Source organism: Chiloscyllium plagiosum, unplaced genomic scaffold (assembly GCF_037043375.1).
Source record: "Chiloscyllium plagiosum isolate Xiang-an unplaced genomic scaffold, Cpla_swu_hap1 HiC_scaffold_10, whole genome shotgun sequence".
In the NCBI taxonomy this organism is placed as follows: Eukaryota; Metazoa; Chordata; class Chondrichthyes; order Orectolobiformes; family Hemiscylliidae; genus Chiloscyllium; species Chiloscyllium plagiosum.
The window spans coordinates 92,573,878-92,591,909 of NW_028270148.1; the positions used below are offsets into that span (position 1 = coordinate 92,573,878).

The 18,032-nt window shown below is 45.0% G+C and overlaps 1 protein-coding gene across 4 annotated transcripts in view; it reads left to right on the forward strand.

Moving 5' to 3' along the window:
- LOC122553009 (atlastin-2) overlaps positions 1-18,032 on the forward strand; it is a 117,879-nt gene that overhangs the window by 51,783 nt on the left and 48,064 nt on the right. For all 4 annotated transcript variants that reach the window (XM_087991554.1, XM_087991555.1, XM_043696415.2 and 1 more), the window contains exon 3: positions 16,218-16,352. In XM_087991554.1, the coding sequence (XP_087847680.1) occupies positions 16,218-16,352 (135 nt within the window). The remainder of the gene's footprint in view (positions 1-16,217; positions 16,353-18,032) is intronic.

Consider the following 18,032-nt stretch of genomic DNA (forward strand, 5'->3'; position numbering starts at 1 on the left):
TTCTCAAATCCCTTCCTCTAGTACAAAGTTCAGAGAAACTGACTTGAAGGTAATGTAATTTCTGTATTCTTTCCTCTCAGAAGTACTGCTCTATGTAACTATCCCCATCCAAGGACTACACACAAATGTGCAACTGAAAATATATCTGAAACAACAACCTCTCCCTCTGACTTATGGGTATTTCCTTTTTGAGTACTGCCATAAGTTTCACCAACTTCTCCAAAATAGCAGGTGACAGAAGACTAAACATTCAGTGCACTTATTGTAATCCGTAAATGTGAGGGCCACATCACAGTGCCTTTTCTGAACATCCTCTAGAAGCACTCCACTCCACAATCGTTCTAAGTAATCTCTCCCTCCTTGAGTCTTGTTGCCAGTGCCAGTGAAGGCAAGCTGCTATCACAGGATAAGAATTCTGTGCATCAAGCAGACGGAACACAGTAAAAGTCTGCCATGTGTCCACCTATTTTTTACCCCCTGCCCTTGATCAAAAACAGTTGCACCAATTGGTGGAAACCAAAGTCCTGAGCCCACTCAACTATATCAGTGATTTGGATGAGAATATACAAGGCATGATTAGTAAGTTTGCTGATGACACTAAAATAGACAGTATTGTGGATAGTGAGAAAGGTTATCAGAAATTCCAGCAGGAGCTTGATCAGCTGGGGAAGTGGGCCGAGAAATGACAAATGGAGTTTAATATAGATGAGTGTGAGGTCTTGCATTTTGGAAAGTCAAATCAAGGTAGAATTTTCATGGTAAATGGTAGTGCCTTCAGGAGTGTCGTGGAGTAGAGTGATCTTTTGAGTTTAGGTTCATGATTCTCTGAAGTGGAGTCACAGGTAGACAAGGCAGTGAAGAAGGCCTTTGACACACTGGCCTTCATCCGTTGGGGCATTGAGTATACAAGTTGGAAGGTTATGTTGCAGTTATACAGGACGTTGGTGAGTCCGCACTCGGAGCATTATGATCACTTTTGGTCACCTTGCTATAAGAAGCATGTTATTAAGCTGGAAAAAAGCAGAAGAAATTTGCAAGGATATTGCCTGAACTCAATGGTGTGAATTATGGGGAGAGGTTGGACAAACTAGACTTTTTTTTTCTTCAGAGCTTAGGACACTGAGTGGGGAACCTTTTTATAGAAGTGTATAAGATCATGAGACATGGATAGGGTGAATGCACTCAGTCTTTTTCCCAGGCTTGGGGTATTGAGGACTAGAGTGCCGCAGTTTAAGGTTAGAGGGGAAAGAATAAAAGGGAACCTAAAGGGCATTTTTTTTAAAAACCATTTGGTATGCATATGGAATGAGTTGCCAGTGTAAGTGGTTGAGGTGGATACATTAACATTTAAAAGGCATTGGACAAATACATGGATAGGAAAGGAATAGAGGATATGGGAGTAGAGAGTATGGGTGCTGGAACAGCACATCAGGTGAGGCAGCATAGAGGAGCAGGAGAATCGATGTTTTGGGCATAAGCCCTTTATCAAGAATCATATGGGCCAAGTGCAGAGGATATGCACTTCGATGGATTTGGGTGAAGTGTAGAGAAATGGGGTTAACGTGGACAGACATTTTGGTTGGCATGGACCCATTTGGGCCAAAGGGTACCGTCTCCGTTTTAGGACTCAAACTCTCACTTTTGAGAGTACTTTACATCCTTGCTGTTTGGTTGAAAGGCGTTGTGGTCTGTCTTGCAAGAATTTTCTCTACAGTCATCATTGTCCTCTGAGGGAGAGCTTATGAGCCCAAATGTGACCTTTGCAACCCCCATTGAGAGTTGGTAACCCACAGTTTTGGATCTGCTGTGTATAGGTTTAACATCCTAGGACAGGCTAAACAGAGACACGCACAGGAATTCTTAGAGGTCTGGCATTCAAACCAGAACTCCGTCAATAAACACATTGATAAATGGGGTTCAAATTAATTTCTCAGAAAAAGAACCGGAAATTATATCATCCACCCTAAGAGATCAAGACTCACTAATAGAAAGCAGCTGCCACCGAAAGCTTACTAATGATGTTACCTATCATGGTGATGGAACGTCTGAAAACAAACCTGCCAGCTCAGTGAGCAAACTTACAACCTGGATAGTTAAGGAATGTTGCGATCCCAAGCTGGCTTTTAATGCTGAGGTGCTATTGCTTTTACTCAGCAATTTGAGAACCAGGGGAATCCTTAACAGGATTTTTGACGAAGGGTGAGTGGTGACCTTGGTGGTTTATAAAATCATGAGGGGCATGGGTAGGGTAAATAGGCAAGGTTGGAAATGTGTTGCTGGAAAAGCGCAGCAGGTCAGGCAGCATCTAGGGAACAGGAGAATCGACGTTTCGGGCATAAGCCCTTCTTCAGGAATGAGGAAAGTTTGTCCAGCAGGCTAAGATAAAAGGTAGGGAGGAGGGACTTGGGGGAGGGGCGTCGGAAATGTGATAGGTGGAAAGAGGTCAAGGTGAGGATGATAGGTCAGACTGGGGTGGGGCCGGAGAGGTCAGGAAGAAGATTGCAGGTTAGGAAGGCGGTGCTGAATTCGATGGATTTGACTGAGACAGGGTGGGGGGAGGGGAAATGAGGAAACTGGTGAAATCCGAGTTCATCCCTTGTGGTTGGAGGGTTCCTAGGCGGAAGATGAGGCGTTCTTCCTCCAACCGTCGTTTTGTTGTGGTCTGACGATGGAGGAGTCCAAAGACCTGCATATCCTTGGTGGAGTGGGAGGGGGAATTGAAATGTTGAGCTACAGGGTGGTTGGGTTGGTTGGTCCAGGTGTCCCAGAGGTGTTCTCTGAAACGCTCCGCAAGTAGCCGGCCTGTCTCCCCAATATAGAGGAGGCCACATCGGGTGCAGAGGATGCAATAGATGGTGTGTGGAGGTGCAGGTGAATCTGTGGCGGATATGGAAGTTTCCTTTGGGGCCTTGGAGGGAGGTGAGGGGGGAGGTGTGGGCGCAAGTCTTGCACCTCGTGCGGTTGCAGGGGAAGGTGCCGGAAGTGGAGGTTGGGTTGGTGGGGGGTGTGGATCTGACGAGGGAGTCACGGAGGGAGTGGTCTTTACGGAATGCTGATAGGGGAGGGGAGGGAAATCTATCATTGGTGGTGGGGTCCGTTTGGAGGTAGCGGAAATGACGGCGGATGATGCGCTGTACATGGAGATTGGTGGGGTGGTAGGTGAGGACCAGTGGGGTTCTGTCCTGGTGGCGGTTGGAGGGGCAGGGCTCAAGGGCAGAGGAGCGGGAAGTGGAAGAGATGCAGTGGAGGGCATCGTCGACCACGTCGGGGGGGAAATTGCGGTCCTTGAAGAAGGAGGCCATCTGGGTTGTGCGTTTTTGGAACTGGTCCTCCTGGGAGCAGATGCGGCGGAGTCGAAGGAATTGGGAGAATGGGATGGCGTTTTTACAGGGGACAGGATGGGAGGAGGTGTAGTCCAGGTAGCTGTGGGAGTCGGTCGGTTTGTAGTAGATGTCCGTGTTGATTCGGTCGCCTGAGATAGAAATAGAAAGGTCGAGGAAGGGGAGGGAGGAATCTGAGACTGTCCAGGCGAATTTGAGGTCGGGGTGGAAGGTGTTGGTGAAGTGGATGAACTGTTCAACCTCCTCGTGGGAGCACGAGGCGGCGCCGATACAGTCATCGATGTAGCGGAGGAAAAGGTGGGGGGTGGGGCCAGTGTAGTTGCGGAAGATGGATTGTTCCACATATCCTACGAAGAGGCAGGCATAGCTGAGGCCCATGCGGGTGCCCATGGCTACTCCTTTCGTTTGGAGGAAGTGGGAGGATTGGAAAGAGAAGTTGTTCAGGGTGAGGACCAGTTCAGTCAGTCGAAGGAGGGTGTCAGTGGAAGGGTACTGGTCGGTACGGCGGGAAAGAAAGAAGCGGAGGGCTTTGAGTCCTTCGTGATGGGGGATGGAGGTGTACAGGGACTGGATGTCCATGGTGAAAATAAGGCATTGGGGACCAGGGAAGCGAAAATCATGGAGCAGGTGGAGGGCATGGGTGGTGTCCCGAACGTAGGTGGGGAGTTCTTGGACTAAGGGGGACAGGACGGTGTCAAGGTATGCAGAGATGAGTTCGGTGGGGCAGGAGTAGGCGGAGACAATGGGTCGGCCTGGGCAGTCAGGTTTGTGGATTTTGGGCAGGAGGTAGAAGCGGGAGGTGCGGGGTTGTGGGACTATGAGGTTGGAGGCGGTGGATGGGAGATCCCCCGAGGTGATGAGGTTATGGACGGTCTTTTCTCTGGATTGGGGGGTGTGGGGGAGTCCAGAACTATTTGGCATAAGTTTTAGGGTGAGAGGGGAAAGATATAAAAGGGACCTAAGGGCAACATTTTCATGGTGGTGTGTGTAGGGAATGAGCTGCCAGACGAAGTGGAGGAGGTTGGGACAATTGCAATGTTTAAAAAGCATCTAGGTGGATAGATACATAGGGTTTGTGGGCCAAATGCTGGCAAGTGGAACTAGATTAATTTAGGATATCTAGTCAGCCTGGACGAGTTGGACCAAAAGGTCTGTTACCAAGCTGTACAGTTGTATACTCTCTGACTAGGTTAAACTGACTGGTAGAAGCCTGAGAATTTGGTTAAACTGTTAATGGGATGCTTAGAGAGCATGTAGTATGTGGGTATAATGTGACAATGCAAAAACGCCTACTGGCTGAAGTTCAACTAGACTTCAAACAGGTGCTATCATTGGCAAATGTGGCACATGGAGCACGTGGGTTGTAAGGTATTCGATGGAAGTGGGCAACTTTGCCAGTCTGTCTGAGCTTGGGGAACACCATGTAAGTGTAGGCAGGTGTACAACCTCACTCAGGTAGAGTCTTGATAAGAATAACTCTAGGTTTGCTCAAGTAAAACACCAAATCAAAGCTCAAGTTCAGTCAAACAATTAGTTTTCTTCAGGATCCTGCTTGATAAGACATTTGTAATTGGTATATGGATTCAGGACAGCAACAGTGTCCTACCATATGTAAATGGAGTAAGAAAACTTGTAGGCTGGTATTCAGGAGAGCTCATATCCTAGAGCTACACCTGCATTTCATTTGGAACTGTTAAATTGCTTAGCAACGTCCAAATCTGAACCAGTCAAGATAAGTGTCTGGTTAAATGGTTGTCTGGTTCAAATGGAGGTCGATACAGTGATTGCAGAACCAGTTATTGGATTCCTGCCCTTAAATTTGCATAAGACTTCAGCTAGACTGAACCTATATCAGGGAACCTTTTGCAGATTAAAGGATATAGCCTCTGTTGTGATCTCTTATGAAAGGCAGCTGATTTAGTTACCAGTGATTGTAGCAGAAGGCATGGGTTGCAAGAGATTCACCTAGATTGGTTCAACACTTTTCTTTTAAATGAGAAAGTGGCTGTCTGAGTGAATTCCTAATTAAATACCTGAAATTTTCCAGGAACGTGTGGGGACTATCAGAAAAGCCAAAGCAGCTTTTGCATGTTGTCTAGAAGGCAATTCTTTGATTCTGCAAGGCCTGCCTGGTGCCATTTGCCTTATGGGCAAAAGTGGAATCAGAAGACAGGAATGTGAAAGAATCATCTAACCAGTACAGTTTGTGGAATGGGTAGTGCGTGTTATATCAGTTTTGAAGCTTATTGGGTCAGTTTGCCTACGTGGTGATTTTAAACAAATAAACTTTTTTTTTGCAGTTAGCTAAATACCTATTCCCATGGGTAGAGGATTTTCTGGTAGCAGCTTTGTCCATCAAGCTTGATGTGAACCTCACTTGCATTTGTGTTGTGTGGGGTGCTGGAAAAGCACAGCAGGCCAGGGCAGGTCAGGCAGCATCCTAGGAGCATCATAGGAGAATCAATGTTTTGGGCATAAGCCCTTCATCAGGAATTAGGCTTGTGGGCTGAGATTTAAATGGGAACGGGGTGGAGCTAGGGGGGGGAAGGTAGTTGAGAATGCAGTAGGTAGGTGAAGGTGGGGGAGGAGATGATAGGCCAGAGGGGAGGGTGGAGTGGACAGATGGGAAAGACTATGGACAGGTCGAGGGCAGTGCCACGTTGGAGGCTTGGGACTGGGATAAGGTGGGGGGTTGTCATCCTGTTACAACTTCTGAGTTGAAGCAAACACTCAGACCCCAGTATGGCTTTACCTTCTTAATCTTTATTCCGGGCCCTGGAGGGAGAGAGAATGATCACTCATGTGCATAGAGACATGAGTTCTCAGTCATCTCTCGAACAGCAGGTTCTTTAAGGAATTATATAGTCACTTACAGGGAGCAGCATCCAAATTAGGCAACCTCTATATTGATTGGGTGACTGTTACAATCAGCGAGCGTCAATAGTAAAGTTAAGCCATCTGGCATTATACAATGGATGTTCTTAACCTTGTCAACTGGCATTACATGCTTTTTACCTTGTTAACCCACTACCCTTGCCTCCAGCACCTCCTTGTTTACTGCAAGTTCTTATCTGGTCAAACTCACGCTAATTGAGCCTTTGTTACGCAACCCAAAACTTAACTCTTCCCTACCTGCTCATACCTTTATACACTTTTCTCAAATTGGGGAAATGAAACTGGTGAAATCCACATTAATCCCAAATGGTTGCAGGATCTGAAGGCAGAAGAAGAGGCATTCTTCCTCCAGGCATTGGGTGGTTAGGGTTTGGCGATAAAGGAGGCCCAGGGCTGAAAGGTGTTAGTGAAGTTGAAGTGTTCAACCTCCTCGTGGAAGCACGAGGTAGCAGTGATACAGTAATTGATGCAGTGGAGGAAAAGGTGGGGTTGGTGCCGGTGTAGCTGCAGGAGATAGACTGTTCCACCTAGCCAACAAAGAGGTAGGTATATCTGGGACCCATGTGGATGTCCATGGTTACTCCTTTAGTCTGGAGGCAGTGGGAGGATTGGAAAGAAAATTTGAAGGTTCAGCCAGATGGATTAGGGTATCAGTGGAAGGATACTGGTTGGGATGGCTTGAGAGGAAGAAACTGAGGGCTTGGAGGCCTTTGTCATAGCAGATAGATGTGTACAGGGTGTCCATGGTGAAGATAAGGTGTAGGGCCCTGGGGAAACAAATCTTTGAGGAGGTGAAGGGCATGGGTGGTGTTCTGAATGTAGGTGGGGAGTCCCTGCACTAAGGGGGAACAGGATGGTGTCAAGGTATGTAGAGATGAGTTCAGTGGGACAGGAGCAGGCTGCGACAGTGGTCGGCTGGGGACATCGGGCAGAAGCTATTGGACCTCAAAAGCAACGAACTGTTGATTTCTTTATCTCTGCAGCAATAACATCCAAAGCTTGCAGAAAACCAGTTTGTTTTCCCTCATCAGTTACTGTAGTCTGTGGCTCTGTAAAGAAGTCCGACTTTTTAAATAAATGTGTGAGCCATTCACCCTGTACCTGAGATTGGCATTTACCTAGATATCCTGGTATGCCAATCTACAAGCAAAACTAATAACTCTTGGAGAATCTAGGTTTAGTCCTAAGGCATTTTACCAAGGCTGATGTATGCTTAAGAAAGGAAAAATGTGTTTCAGTCTACTCAAGTCGACTACAGGGTTGACAAAATTGGGTCATATCTGTTAGAAGGTAAAGGTGAGGGTGACCAAAGGTACCCTGGCCCCCACCTTTCTCCAGATATTTAAGTCATATCTGGGTCTAGTAAACTCTTAGAGAAAATTCATAGACAACCTGGCTTCCATTCCGGGCATAATTTCATCAAATCCTAAAAAAGGTTTAGCCTGGGAAATGGTCTCCTACAGGTCCTAGCTTTTGATTACAGGATAGTAGTATTTTCTTTACTTAATGTGTTTGTGCACTATGATCCCAAGAAAGATCTGGTGTTGATATGTGATGCCTCACTGTATGGCATATGGGTGGTATTAGCTCATAAGCAGCCCATTGCAGAGGAATGCCCTATAACTTCTGCATCCAGAACTTGCTCTAATGAAGAGCATAAATATGCCCAAATGGGAAAAGAAGGATTAGCAGTCCTATTTGGAGTCAAAACTCCACCAATATCTTTGACTGGAAGGGGTGATGGTGGGGTGGAATTCATATTCGTGGACCAAAAACCCCTACTTGGTCTACTTAAAGAGAATAAAGCAGTGCTGTCTAAAGCTTCAGGCTGCATTTAGCAGTGGACTCTAACGTTACGTGCTTATAATTACAAATTAGAACACCATCTGGGAAGCTGAGTAGCAAATGCGTTGAGCTGTCTTCCATTCGCAGGTATGAAACCATGATACCCCCCACATGGAAGAATCTGTTATCACATTGAATTTTCTGGGCAAGCTCCAGTTACAGCGCTCATGGACTAGATGAAGCCGCCTCAAACATTTCAAGAAGATAGCCTAAAATCTAACTTTTTATTTTAATTTAAGGCATTTTAAGATGCTATGTTCCAGATGTAATTTGGTTGGTCAAACTGGTAGGCTTTAAGCAAAACACTCTATATTTTAACTGTAGTGTAAATATAAAAACAAAAGATTTGGAATAACTTTAACTCTTTTGAAATACTTAAACTAATATTTTTTTAACAACTACTCATCAATTGTTCAAATTTAGCAGCATCGCATAAACAAGCCCTTGGCAAAGACACATTCAGCAAAATAGATTTGCTCATGTGCTATCTGCAGTTCAGGAGAAAGGAAAAACTGAAAGAATGAATTCAGCAGCAAAGACAAGCCTTAAGGTTTTTACAGCAGCAGAGAGTGCTATATTTAGCAGCGTAATCTCCAAAAACACCCAATTTCAACAACTGAAAGCAAAATTAAAACCCTAGGTCTGTGAGCCTGTCTCCCACTCATGCTTCTTTTGCCTACCTTTTCTTTTTTTTAAAAAAAACTATTTACTCTTTCCATGGAGCAGACTACTTGGCACCAGGCTTACAACCCCTCTTCAAGACAATCAGGACAGACTGCTCACTCTTAAAGACACAATGTCAGAAATAACGATACTACTTTGGACACAGATCCAGTCTTTCCCAAACTTTGTATTAATAAGGGAAACAAAAGAGCCGTTGAATTCTTTTGCAACATAGAATCTGGGAGGTATTGGTCACAATAATGGGCCACTGTTTACAAGTAGGGACTTTAGTTACTACTTGAAGACAAATGGGATTCGACGTATTAGGCCAGATCCATGCTATCCATCATCCAGTGGCCTGTCAGAAAGGCCAGTCTAAACTTTGAAGACTGGACTGAAGAAACAGCCTTTAGCCTCATGAGATACCAAGCTGTCACTTTTCTAAGTGATTATTGGACCACCCTACATGCAACTAAAGGGATAGTACCAGCAGAGATGCTAATGGATAGAAGAGACTGCAACATGCTAAGTCTCATCTTCTTGGACCTGTGGAGGCTTAGTGGGGGTGAAACAGCATTGGGAACTCCAGTGCCAAACCCAAGACTCTGCCAAGTGTGAGAAACAATGCTCACACACTTCAATAATTGCAGTCCGAGACAAAATCTGAATCAGTAGTGTCCTTTATTTTTACACTTGCAAGTGGGTGTGATGTCCAGTGCCAGGCAAGGCAGAGGACATACACACACCAAATTCAACAAACTCTCGATATTTATTTATATAATTTGGTTCCTACATTTTTTTTCTTCTTTCATTGTTTCCCCCCCTGTTTACATCCTCCACTTCCCTAAGACTGGTCCCACCACTCCTGTTCATCTCTTGCCTTATCCGGCTTGTCTGTGACAAAATGCTTATTTCTGGCCTCACAAGGCCGTTTGACCCCATCCCGCTGCAGGTCATTGTTAGGCATATTCTTTCTTCGTCAGTATCTACTCTTTCCATCTGGGCCTCTCCCGAGGCCATTCTGATCCCTATGAGCTCTTTAATTAGGGTTTGTTCCTGTGTCTCTGTAAAAGTGGGAAACAGATGTTTATACCTACTGTTTGTACAGGCGTATCTAGCTTAACTTCATCCCCTCACGACATCTTATCTATTTGCCCATAATATCTACCATTGTTTTGCAATCACGTTTCATGCTGACATACAATTTTAGCTAATACAAAAACAATTATATATTTCCTCCACATAGTTTCCATTCTCGTTGACTCAGCTCTTGGCTGAAACAATTACACACTGGTTCATTTACTTTGTATCAGAAATTATAATTGCAGAAGTAACATTAATTTACCTATATCCCACACAAGTGAGAGGGATGGTTTGATTCAGGGGACAAAATTTGGTGAAAGAAACTTGTAAATGGCCCCACATGGGTAAGAGGCATGATAGTGAGATCAGGGTCAGTGACCTATAAAGTCCCGGTAGGTGTGATTCTCTTGAATAAGCATGTGGACAATTTGAAAGTTGCAAATTCACAGACTGCCCTGCCTCTCAGAATCTTCAGAAATACTTCACAAATCTGAGGATTCGCCCTTTCCATCAAGCATTGTTGAATTCTCTGCGTCAGAGATGGACATAACAGAAGTAGCTGCCTTGATGCCTTTGCCTCTGGAAGCAGGGAGTTAAAATTTACCCAGGCGCTGCAAACAGTGATGAGCTTCTGTTTATTATGTGCCTCCTGTGTCAGATTCAGAGTTGGAGGTGTTAAGGTGCCCCCAGGATGCAGGTCAAAAGAATCTGTCCATAAAACATCGGAACAAAAATTAGGCCATTCAGCCCATCGAGTCTACTCCGCCATTCAATCCTGACTGATTTTAGTTTCTCAACTCCATTCTCCTGCATTCTTCCTGTAACCCTTGATCTCCTTGACAATCAAGAACCTATATCTCCCTCTTAAATGTATTCAATGACTTGGCCTCCACATCCTTCTGTGGCAATGAATTCCATAGATTTACCATTCTCTGGCTGAAGAAGTTTCTCCTCGCCTCCATTCTAAAAGGTCTCCCCTTTACTCTGTGCCCTCAGGTCCTAGTCTCTCCTACCGATGGAAACTTCTTGCCAACATCCACTCTGTCTAGGCTATTCAGTGTTCTATAAGTTTCTATTAAATCCCCCTTCATCCTTCTAAACTCCATAGAGTATAGACCCCAGAGTCCTCAAATGTTCTTCATCTGTTAAGCTTTTCATTCCTAGGACCGTTCACATGAAACTCCTCTAAACACACTCCTCCAGGGCCAGTACAGCTTTCCTGAGGTACAGGGCACAAAACTGCACACAATATACTAAATGTGGTCTGACCAGAATCTCAGAGGTACATCCCTGCTTTTATATTCGAGTCCTCTGAATATAAATGTCAACATTACATTTGCCTTCCTAACTACTGACTCAACCTGCAGGTTTACCTTGAGAGAATCTTGGACTAGAATTCCCAAGTCTCTTGGCACTTCAGACTTCTGAATTTTCTGCCCATTTAAAAAATAGTCCATGCTTCTATTCTTCCTACTAAAGTGCATGATCTCACTTTCCCATGTCGTACTCCATCTGCCACTACTTTGCTCACTCACCTAACCTGTCCCACCCTGTGTCCGTAGACTCTGAGGAATGTCGTGGTTGTAGTGTGATCAGCCGACTGGACATCACAGAATGAGTTCACTGGTTAACTATAATGAGAGTGACCTGGGCGACGTGAAAGGATAAATATCACAGATATTGAGATACTAGATGCCACACTGAGAGGCAGGGCTGTTGTAAAAGACAATGCATTTGTAATTGAATGGTGATTGGTGATGGAATGCTGGCCTCTGAAGATTTATTTCAGTGGGATCCAAAGGCTTTCAACCGGATGACAGCAATCTGATTGGCTGCTGGGTAACTGACCAATTTAGGAATGTTTGCGATATTGGCATAAGCCTTCAGACTGCTGGAAGGTCAGATGGTGCCTCTGTCACTTGCATCCTTGTGTTCTGTCATGTGCACGGTTTGTCAAGCTCTGAGCCTGAGAAAAACTAGTTTATTTTCTCTCACTAGTTGCTGTAGCCGTTTGTTTTTCACTGGTCACTCAGACTTCATAATTTATGAACCAATTGCCCTGTGCCAAAGTGAATGAAGCAAAGAATTTAGGGAAACTGGATGTTTGAAAAACTGCTAGGCCCATGGCAATCCTAAATTGTACTCCTATTTAATAAAAACTCTTCCACCATATTACTTCCAGTTTGTTTCCCATCAACATGTAACATCAGTGTTTTTTGGCCAGTGTGTTAGCAGGTTGGAAGGGGTATAGTTTTTACAGGGATGGAGTTTTTACAGGAGGCAGGGTGGGAGGAGGTGTAATCTAGGTAGCTGTGGGAGTCGGTCGGTTTGTAGTAAACCGCAGCTACACTGGCACCAACCCCCACCTTTTCCTCTGCTACATCGATGATTGTATTTGCGCTACCTCGTGCTCCCATGAGGAGGTTGAACAGTTTATCCACTTTACTAACACCTTCCACCCCGACCTCAAATTTACCTGGACCGTCTCAGACTCCTTCCTCCCATTCCTAGACCTCTCCATTTCTATCTCGGGTGACCGACTCAACACAGACATTTACTACAAACCGACCGACTCCCACAGCTACCTAGATTACACCTCCTCCCACCCTGCCCCCTATAAAAACGCCATCCAGTATTCCCAATTCCTTCGACTCCGCCGCATCTGCTCCCAGGAGGAACAATTCCACTACCGAAAAACCCAAATGGCCTCCTTCAAAGACTGCAATTTCCCCTCCGACGTGGTCGCCGATGCTCTCCATCGCATCTCCTCCACTTCCCACACCTCCCGCCCTTGAACCCCGCCCCTCCAATCGCCACCAGGACAGAACCCCACTGGTCCTCACCTTCCACCCCACCAACCTCTGGATACATCGTATCGTCCTCCGTCATTTCCGTCACCTCCAAACAGACCCCACCACCAGGGATATATTTCTCTCCCCACCCCTATCAGCGTTCCGGAAAGACCACTCCCTCCGTGGCTCCCTCGTCAGGTCCACACACCCCACCAACCCAACCTCCACTCCCGGCACCTTCCCCGGCAACCGCAAGAAGTGCAAAACCTGCGCCCACACCTCCCCCCTTACCTCCCTCCAAGGCCCCAATGGATCCTTCCATATCCATCGCAAATTCACCTGCACCTCCTCACACATCATTTACTGTATCTGTTGCACTTTATGTGGTCTCCTCTACATTGGGGAGACAGGCCGCCTACTTGCGGAACGTTTCAGGGAACACCTCTGGGACACTCGGACCAACCAACCCAACTGCCCTGTGGCTGAACACTTTAACTCCCCCTCGCACTCCGCCAAGGACATGCAGGTCCTTGGCCACCTCCATCGCCAGACCCTAACCACACAATGCCTGGAGGAAGAGCGCCTCATCTTCCTCCTCGGAACCCTCCAACCACAAGGGATGAATGTAGATTTCTCCAGCTTCCTCATTTCCCTTCCCCCCACCTTATCTCTGTCCCAATCCCCGGATTCAGCACCGCCCTCTTGACTTGCAATCTTCTTCCCGACCTTTCCGCCCCCACCCCTCCCCCCCCCCCTCCAGCCTATTACCCTCACCACCTTCCACCCATCATATTCCCAGCGCCCCTCCCCCAAATTCCCTCACCCCTACCCTTTATCTCAGCCCGCTTGGCACACCAGCCTCATTCCTGAAGAAGGGCTTATGCCCAAAACGTCGATTCTCCTGCTCCTCGGATGCTGCCTGGCCTGCTGTGTTTTTCCAGCACCACATTTTTCAACTCTTGTATTCTTCCCAGAATGATTTTAAATGTTAAGAGAACATGGTCAAGGTCACTTCTGATTCAGTTTGCTTCGTTTTCTGTCAGAATTCATTATTTTACTTGCCAACTCTTGTCTGTTATCAGTTATATAGCTACTTTTTAGAGCTGCTGTATAGCCTTCACTTGCAATGACGAGAAGCTGTTGCTGAACAGCAGTGTTGTGAAGAGATTTGTTATAGTGCAAATTTCAGAGGGTGGGGGGAGGGGTTTCATGGCAATTGCATAGAGTTTATGGATAACTTGTTTGGAACATCTAATTTGTGTTGATATAATGAGAGGTAGTACTGTTGCGTGGAGGTTGCCTAACTATTTAAGAAAGGCATTAAGGAAAAGCTAGGGAACTATAGACCAGTAAGCATGACATCCATGCTAGACAAGTTGTTGGAGGGAATCCTCTGGGACAGGATTTACATGTATTTGGAAAGGCAAGGACTGATTAGGGATAGTCAACCTGATTTTGTGCATGGGAAATCATGCCTCATGAACTTGATTGAGTTTTTTGAAAAAATATCGAAGCAGATTGAGGGCAGAACAGTGGACATGGTCTATATGGACTTAATAAGGCTTTTGACAAGGTTCCTCATGGTAGTGTAATGTTAAAAGATTAAATTGTATTATCTCTGTGGTTAGTATAGTTTAACCCTTTAACGTTACATTACTGTCTCTCTACAAAGAATTGAAGTGGGTGGGTGCAGCATTCTGTCTGTCAGATAGCATGCAGGAATGTGGATGACTACCTTGTAATCCACACTTCATTTGGGCAGCCATTCACTATTATTCTACTGCTATTATCGAATTAAACTCTCATCCAGAAATGCTTTCATAGCCATCCCCCAGACAATCAAATTTGTTTGCGTTTTCATCCCCAATGCTGAAGCATATTACACTTACATTGTCCTGGGGAATCACTGAGTCAGGAAATTGTTTGCATAATGATTTTCCAGGACTAGGACATTTACATTATCTCCAAGGATGACCTCATCCTACCCTTGTACCTGAGGTAATGTGTGGTTTGGGGTGGGGGGGTAAAGGCTGGAATACCTGTGAGCATCACCAACTGACCTGTATAAGGAGATGTACCTCTTTTTTTTTTGGGGCCTTTTTTGACTTGACTTAGCACGCCTGCAAAGAGTGTCAAAGGGGGTCACCTAGCTTGTCTAGACCTTAATCGACTTTAATTGTTTGCCAAAGCTGGTGTGTGCGAATTGCATCTCTGGTGTGAAACCTCGGGAACCAAACCTTAACAGTAGACTAGTTAGCAAGGTTAGATCTCATGGAATGCAGGGAGAACTAGCCATTTGGATACAGAACTGGCTCGAAGGTAGAAACAGAGGGTGGTGGTGGAGGGTTGCTTTATCGACTAAAGGCCTGTAACCACGAGGATCACTGATAGGTCCACTGCTTTTTGGCATTTTTATAAATGATTTGGATGTGAACATAGGAGGTATAGTTAGTAAGTTTGCAGATGACACCAAAATTGGGGGTGTAGTGGACAACGAAGGGGGTTACCTCAGAGTACAATGGAATCTTAATAAAATGTGCCAATGGGCTGACGAGTGGCCAGTGGAGTTTAATTTAAAGGTGAAGTGCTGCATTTTGGAAAGGCAAATCAGAGCCTGACTTATTTTGGAGTGCAGGTTCATAGTTCCTTGAAAGTGGAGTCGCAGGTCGATCGGATAGTGAAGGTGTTTGATATGCTTTCCTTTATGGGACAGAGCATAGGAGTTGGGGAGGTCATGTGGCAGCTGTACAGGACATTAGTTAGGCCACTTTTGAAATATTGTGTGCAATTCTGGTCTCTCTCCTATTGGAAGGATGTTGTGAAACTTGAAAGGGTTTAGAAAGCGCTTACAAGAATGTTGCCAGTGTTGGAGGATTTGAGATACAGGGAGAGGCTGAATAGGCTGGAGCTATATTCCCTGGAGCGTCAGAGGTTGCGGGACAGCCTTTGTAGAGGCTTATAAATCTCATGAGGGGCATGGATAGGATAAATAGGTCTTTTCCTTGAGGTGTGGGAATCCAGAACTGAAAGGCATAGGTTTAGGGTGAGAGGGGAAAAATTTGGAAGGGGCAACATTTTCACCAGGCGGTGGGGTTGTGTGTGGAATGAGGTGCCAGAGGAAGTGGTGGAGGCTGGTACAATTGCAACATTTGAAAGGCATTTGGATGGGCATATGAATAGGAAGGGTTCAGAGGGATATGGGCCAAGTGCTGGCAAATGTGACCTAGATTTGATCAGGATATCTGAGATGCATAGACGAGTTGGATCAAAAGGTCTCTTTCTGTGCTGTGCATCTCTATGACTCTGTGTACTAGATTTGACCATTTTGCTGTAATTCCTTCACTCAACCACATCCCATATTTTATACATTAACATGGCACATGTTTCAATCACTAACTCTAATCTATTTTAAACCAACAAATACTTGATCTTAAGTATTTTTCAAAACCACGGGTTTTATTGGTTATATCTGAGTTAATTTGAACTTCATGGGCAAAATTCAAAGACAACACTTTGCAACCAAATTGCCCCTACATAGCACACATTATTGCAATTAATTTTACACGTTCTGAATGTGTTTTTTTTTTTACATCTGCAGAATCCTGATACTTGGCTAGGTGGGGATGATGAGCCGTTAACAGGCTTTACTTGGCGAGGTGGCTGTGAGCGCGAAACTACTGGAATACAAATTTGGAGTGAAGTTTTCGTCATCAATAAATCTGATGGGAGCCAGGTATGCTCAACCATGAACTTGAACTTGTACAATCAAAGAAACTTCACGTTTTTCATATGTTTTGGCTTTTTCTATCAATAGGAACATTGTCTGCAAATGCTCTATATTTCCCTGATGTGTGTCTTTTTGATACATTGATCCAAGAATTTCAGTTTCTAGCCTTTTATGGTTCTGGCTAAGGTTGAGTTAACAACAAGTCATTTTTGGAAGAGCAGGAATCTGAAGAAATAGTTTGGATTGATGGAGGAGAAATGAAAATAATAAGAGCAATCCTTGCCGCCAGTAATCTGTTTTAAGAATACATTTACAATAAAAACTAGAGAGTTTGTTATAATAGTGTTGAAACAATTCTTCATTACTATTCAAGTTTTGTCTTGAGTAATTTGAAGTCAAAAAAGCCTCCCTTTAGCTCTTGGATGATTTTCTTCTCTTCTTGGGTCTTTTTCTCCAGTTCTACTAAGGTTACTTCAAATCACACTCTAATGTAACTTGATCAGATAAGCCAATGGTCTGGAATTATCATGGGAAAATGTATTTCACCAAAGATGCTAATTCTGGAAATAAATAATAAAGGTTTTTTCATTCACTCTAGTCTGCAGTTAGAAAAATAGAACATTAGAAAAATACAGCACAGTACAGGCCCTTTGGCCCTCGATGTTGCGCCGATCCAAGCCCACCTAACCTACACTAGCCCACTATCCTCCATATGCCTATCCAATGCCTGTTCAAATGCCCATAAAGAGGGAGAGTCCACCACTGCTACTGGCAGGGCATTCCATGAACTCACGACTCACTGAATAAAGAATCTACCCCTAACATCTGTCCTATACCTACCACCCCTTAATTTAAAGCTATGCCCCCTCGTAATAGCTGACTCCATAGGTGGAAAAAGGTTCTCATGGTCAACCTTATCTAAACCCCAAATCATCTTGTACACCTCTTATCAAGTCACCCCTAAACCTTCTTTTCTCCAATGAAAACAGCCCCAAGTGCCTCAGCCTTTCCTCATACGATCTTCCTACCATACCAGGCAATATCCTGGTAAACCTCCTCTGCACCCATTCCAGTGCCTCCACATCCTTCCTATAGTATGGCGACCAAAACTGCACACAATACTCCAGATGCGGCCACACCAGAGTTTTATACAACTGCAACATGACCTCAGGGCTCCGGAACTAAATTCCTCTACCAATAAAAGCCAGTACGCCATATGCCTTCTTCACCGCACTATTTACCTGGGTGGCAACTTTCAGGGATCTGTGTACATGGACACCAAGATCCCTCTGCTCATCCACACTACCAAGTATCCGACCATTAGCCCAGTACCCCATCTTTTTGTTACTCTTACCAAAGTGAATCACCTCACACTTACCTACATTGAACTCCATTTGCCACCTTTCTGCCCAGCTCTGCAACTTATCTATATCCTGCTGTAACCTGACACATCCTTCCTCACTGTCAACAACTCCTCCGACTTTCGTATCATCCGCACACTTGCTCACCCAATCTTCTAGCCCCTTCTCCAGTTCATTTATAAAAATGACAAACAGCAATGGTCCCAAAACAGATCCTTGCAGAACACCGCTAGTAACTGCACTCCAAGATGAACCTTTACCATCAACTACTACCCTCTGTCTTCTTCCAGCCAGCCAATTCCTAATCCAAACCTCCAACTCACCC